The sequence below is a fragment of the Pyrus communis genome, chromosome 9, assembly GCF_041283825.1.
Source record: "Pyrus communis isolate YQ-2024b chromosome 9, ASM4128382v1, whole genome shotgun sequence".
In the NCBI taxonomy this organism is placed as follows: Eukaryota; Viridiplantae; Streptophyta; class Magnoliopsida; order Rosales; family Rosaceae; genus Pyrus; species Pyrus communis.
Genome location: NC_142573.1, coordinates 3,702,284 through 3,707,555, shown reverse-complemented (window position 1 = coordinate 3,707,555; position 5,272 = coordinate 3,702,284). Strand labels below are relative to the sequence as shown.

Here is a 5,272-nt window from a genome sequence, read left to right as displayed (position 1 = left end):
GCCCGGCACAAGCCATTGCATGGTGATGACCAAGAGCAGCAACGTCTCTAACTGGTGTGACGGGCGCTTCGGCCAGTGCCAGCTTATTCCACAGGAGGGTTTGGATTTACTGGAGCCCGATGATAGTTTCAGGCATTTGGTGGAATTGGATATTTCAAATGCTCAACAAAGAAACCCAATTTCCTTAAACACGCTAAAGCCGCCATGTGATCTGAAAGGGTATCCCCCCTGCGCTACAACTAGACCAGATGTAAACCTTCAAAAATGCGGCACGTACACCAGAGACTGTCATCGTTATCCTCCAAGTATATAATTATATATGTGCTATTTCAATTTCTGTTCTTGTGCTTTGTTATTTATGTTTATGTCAGAAGAATCGCATAATATTCAGCTTGTACTCTGTTGCCCTACAACTCTATGATTTATAAATCTCAATTCAAGAATTCAGTTTTCAAAGGAACTCGAAGTGGCATCGCTTTAACCTTTGGCCATTTCATTATTATATGAATCAAACAAATTGACGGTTCATCGTTAATCGGAATTGGCTTGGCTTTAACCTTTGGCCACTGATTTGTGCATTTTAACAATGTCGGCAAGGATAGAGTTCGTTTGGAAGAAGATGGGTAACAAGTACAACAAAGTCTTCGCCCTCTATTTGCCATGTGAAATTTGAATAGTCCCGGATGTATGAAGTGATTCCTAATTTTTCTGTTTCATTTTATTTAGTTTATTACAAATTGAATCGTCAACAATCTTGGAAAGAATTAAAGTTCTTATCATTTCGGTTTGAGGAATGCAAACGAGACCCTCTTAAAAGTAACTCCCTATAGACTCTCTACCACCTCATAATTTAACATCAACTTCGGTGATAACATTGTAAAAAATTGTGTCAAAAACATAATGTGATAGAGAGTCCATAAAAAGTGCCAAGTTGTGCTGCAAATGAACAAAATCTTAGAGATCAACGATCTGGGAGATGATGAGCGACTTAAAAGTACTTCTAGGCCATAGAAGTGTTTTCTAGAAAGAAAAAAAACAAATGCAAAGTGCTCTTAATTTTCCTGTTTTTAAATGCAACAGAAGTTGCCCAAACGATTAAGCGGTCGACCGTCATATCACAAGAGTACAATGTTATAACATTTGTAAACAAGTGCCTATTTTCCTGTCAAAATTTTCAAAAACATTTGATCCAAGTCGAAAATAACAGGGAACCAATAATACTCGTTCAACCTCTCGTAAGTCAATCAAGCACCTACGTTAAGACGTAATTTTCTAACGAATAACTAAGCCTTGCACCGCCTGTGATCCATCGTCAGATATCCTGTTAGCTCGAATGGTGCTGATAACATTTGCAATATTACCCTGACAATGAGGAACTCTGTCAATATACGATTGTATAATGAAGATTTATGAACAATGCAATACGAAGAGTGGTTTTTCATACGGTAGCAATCAAAATCGGTTCTTAGTGGGCAGTCAGTAATGAAAACGCGGCTGCAGTTACTTACCCTCCAAGTTGCTAACTTTGTTCTTAGTGTAAGCCATTGTTCTTCTCCAAATACTCTCAGAGTACAGCGGCTGCAGATGAAAGGCCAATTCAGTTCAAGAACAAATATATGCGTCTTTGTGTGTACACAGAAGGTACGAAACATAAACTAACCTCACAATCACCACTTGGTTCATCTGGTCCATTTTACAGTCCATTAACTTGGCAGTTATTGCCTTTACCACCCAAAGTTCAACTTCGTCATCATTAATCTGCCAAAACGAAGTGCATAAGCGTAATTAACCATGATGTCAAATAAAAAACCTCTGGAACCACAAAGGTAATCCAACTAACCTGAAGAGTATCTTTGATAACACCGTAAGGAATCCGTCCAGATTCATCAGAACCAAGATCCATCAACGAAATCAACCTCATTTTAGTTATGCAGTCTTCATGGCCAAGACCTATAACGTTTCAAAAAGCATAATTTAGACAAATAAAAAAAAGGTAATATAGTCCAAAGAAAACCCAGTCAGTTGAAACTAAACTTTACCGTAGCTTTTCAGTAAATCAGAATTTGCAGCCTGAAACTCCAAGTAAGCATCCAGCCTCTGAGTCAGAAAGATCTTTAAAAGCTGATAGGCCAATGCATGCTTAGCATCCTTCTCCAGTTGCTCTACAGCAGGCATATTTAGCAAATCACACTGCAGCGTAACAAAACTGACATATCAGTTATTTAAATGCCTAATGGAAGGGGACGATATGATCATCACAGCCAAATGCCGAAACCCCAGTTGTTTTGAAGTGCTGATCTTAAACCAGCACTTCGTCATGTGTTTATAAAGACTAATGCCAGAAAAACAATAGTATTGATATACTACTTTATATGAATCAATTTTAAACTACTACACAATCAACTGGATCCACCTCATAAAAATAGAGTTTTTGGGAACAAGAAAATCGAACTTACTTTGTAAAGGATCTATCACAAGTAAATAAGGATGAAGAGTCACCAAAGAGAAATACGGACTAAAAGATTAGCATAAAAAATCTTCAAAATTCCACTAGATCCTACAAAAATACCTGAAACATGTCTGGGGCCTTCACAAACTCAACAATTGTGCGTACAGCTTCCTCTTTAGCTTCACTCAATGTATGTGCATCTTCACCAGAAAAAGTCGCCAAGTACTTGGTCAGGAATTTGAAAGACTCCTTTGTCAAGCTGAAAATACAACAGACAATATAACCAATTGTTCTTAAAACAAATTGAGGAGAGACATGTATATATAGAAAAAGGATTACAAAACATACTTTTTGTGTTCTTTCAGAACATTAGCAATGGCAAGAAATAACTGCCTCTGATCAGAGATCCCAATATTCCACTCTTTCAAAAAACTTTCCACCTTTTTGAATGAAGGGATGACATGTTCAGCGACCTTCCCATTGATTGCCAAATTAAGCGCACTCAAGTAGACTAAGAACCGGCTATATGGGTTCTCCAGTAGGTTGTACAGATTGAACAAACTGTAAAGAAATGAAAAACGGTCAGAAGTACTCAAAATCCAAAAAGCTAAATTCGTGATCACAATGGTATCATACATCTTTAAGCGCAGTGCAGGCTTGTCACTTGGTTTTTGAGTAATCTTTGAGGATATAAGTTTTGCCATCTCAAGTGCTTCATCTGGACTTTCCGACTTTGTAACCACGTTGCAGATAACAGTGAATATGCACTCAAGATCTGGAAGGAAAAAAAAAAACATGAATTTGTGTATGATGAACATTGACAAAACCGTTAAGCTATCACTTAATTATCGTTAATAATTGAATAAGTTGATTCACCTATGATGCATGGACACGGACAAACGGATACGACACGACATGGAGATACGTCAAATTAACAACCATAAGGGAATATGACACAACACGGGGTTACGAGGGGATACCATGTCCATGCATCGCTGTGATTCATTAAATCCATAACATCCAGCATTGATCAGTAACATTTTAAAGAATATTAGCAATTTCAATTTCTACATTGTTGAGCATCTACGTCGCTGACCAAAAACATATGCAGAATTTTGATGTAATCACGCTATAGAACTTCAAGCAAACATTAAATAATAGTGGATGAACGAGGATTGGAAGAAAAACCTCTGCACCATCAACATGATGTCCTTCACATCAACATCAATCAGCTAAATGGTAAATTTGTGAGAACATACAGTCATGGAATGCAATACTAAGCCCCTCAATCCATTTAACTTCTTCAAAATAGTACATAAAATTTTCATAATACAAATTGTACCTTTTTCCGAGACCTTTGACAATATGACCTCAGCCGATGTAAGCATAAGTGACACCAAATCGAACCACCTGCCCATTACCACGCATTCTTGGGCTTCAGCACATAGTCTAGTAACTTGGGGCTCAGCAACCTGGCAGTTAGTCATGACGAAGATAAAAAGAAATTCACCAACTTCCGTAATGATATACATATGCACGGTATCTGTACACACATTACATCCGCTAGTATTTCGGATTTCTTTTGTTAGGAAAAAATGGTGGTGAAATATCAAATCTTACTTCACATTTATCAAATGCAGAAGAAGGAAATAAATCACCCCAATTTTGTTGTCATGAAATTCGGCAAACCCAAGTTTCGGATTCGAAAGCATTACAGTTAAAACTGAGTGTAGGCTTAAGTTGTTTAGAGAATAATCATCTAATACGCAATAAGGAACTAAAATTTAAGAAAACAAATCCAGTATCTAATCACAGATTAACACTAACAAACCCTAAAATTCAGTTCAATGACTCGATCCAAAAAACCGAGCGGAAAGCATCCAACCACCGAATTGAATATAGAATAAACTATAACAAAATGGTATCTTGACCTAAATGCGCAGAGAAAACATGGAGGGGGCAATTAAGATAGGAGAGAGAAGAGTACCTCGTGGCCGGCGTCGGCCCAGGCGAGCTCGGAGGTGAATCGGACGACGGAGAGAGCGGGATCTTCCTCGGAGGTTTGCACCACAGTCGTCATTGTTGGAGCTCTCCGCAGCTGCAATTTGGTTGTTGTTTTGCAGCAGATACAGAGCAGGGGAAGAGAGAGAGAGAGACGAAAACCCTAGCCGAGGCTTAAGCTAGTATCGCCTATAAGTTTCATTTATATTCGGGGTCGTTATTTTATTAGAAAACTAACGTCAAAAAAAACTTTCCTTTTAATTAAAAGTCTTTTATAAAACTATAATAAATAATATCAGAGAAATGTATAAATGTGATTTTTCGTTAAAAGTGAATATTACCAGAAGTATTTTGTTAAATCTTCCTATTTTATTAAATTTTAATGAAAAAAATCAATAAAGATTTACTAAAATATTTCATCTCGAGTTCAATCCGGATCCTAGCCGGATTTTCTTTGTGAGGATCTCGAAGATCTGTAAATTTTATTCGTTCATCATATATCGTATAATTAGAAATTATTTTAAATTTGTTTTATTAAAATTAAACATTTTTAAAGGTATAATGAATAGTATCAGAGAAAGGTATAAATGTGGTTTTTCGTTAAAAATGAATAGTACTGGGAGTGTTTTGTTAAACCTCCCTATTTTATTAAATTTTAATGAAAAAAATCAATAAAGATTTACTAAAATATTTCATCTCGAGTTCAATCCGGATCCTAGCCTGATTTTCTTTGTGAGGATCTCGAAGATCTATAAGTTTTATTCGTTCATCATATATCGTATAGTTAGAAATTATTTTAAATTTGTTTTATTTAAAATTAAA

The 5,272-nt window shown here is 36.4% G+C and overlaps 1 protein-coding gene across 1 annotated transcript; it reads right to left on the bottom strand.

Annotated features, from left to right (window-relative positions):
• Positions 1 to 1,047: 1,047 nt before the first annotated feature.
• Positions 1,048 to 4,666, bottom strand: LOC137739648 (uncharacterized). Its single transcript, XM_068479293.2, has 10 exons — positions 4,437 to 4,666; positions 3,792 to 3,921; positions 3,086 to 3,224; positions 2,798 to 3,010; positions 2,570 to 2,708; positions 2,040 to 2,190; positions 1,841 to 1,950; positions 1,661 to 1,758; positions 1,509 to 1,578; positions 1,048 to 1,362 (listed from the first exon to the last, which is right to left on the bottom strand). Exons 1-10 carry the CDS (start codon positions 4,527 to 4,529, stop codon positions 1,273 to 1,275), a joined length of 1,233 nt encoding a protein of 410 aa, XP_068335394.2. The 5' UTR covers positions 4,530 to 4,666; the 3' UTR covers positions 1,048 to 1,272.
• Between the last annotated feature and the right edge of the window lie 606 nt (positions 4,667 to 5,272).

What these genes read in the sequence shown, in the direction of transcription:
- LOC137739648 (XM_068479293.2), bottom strand. Translation starts at nt 4,529, where the DNA reads ATGACGACTGTGGTGCAAACCTCCGAGGAAGATCCCGCTCTCTCCGTC. An exon ending in GTCAAAGGTCTCGGAAAAAG is followed by an intron (nt 3,225 to 3,791) that starts GTACAATTTGTA and finishes TTTTCCTTCCAG; the next exon opens with ATCTTGAGTGCATATTCACT. An exon ending in CAAAGTTAGCAACTTGGAGG is followed by an intron (nt 1,363 to 1,508) that starts GTAAGTAACTGC and finishes CCTCATTGTCAG; the next exon opens with GGTAATATTGCAAATGTTAT.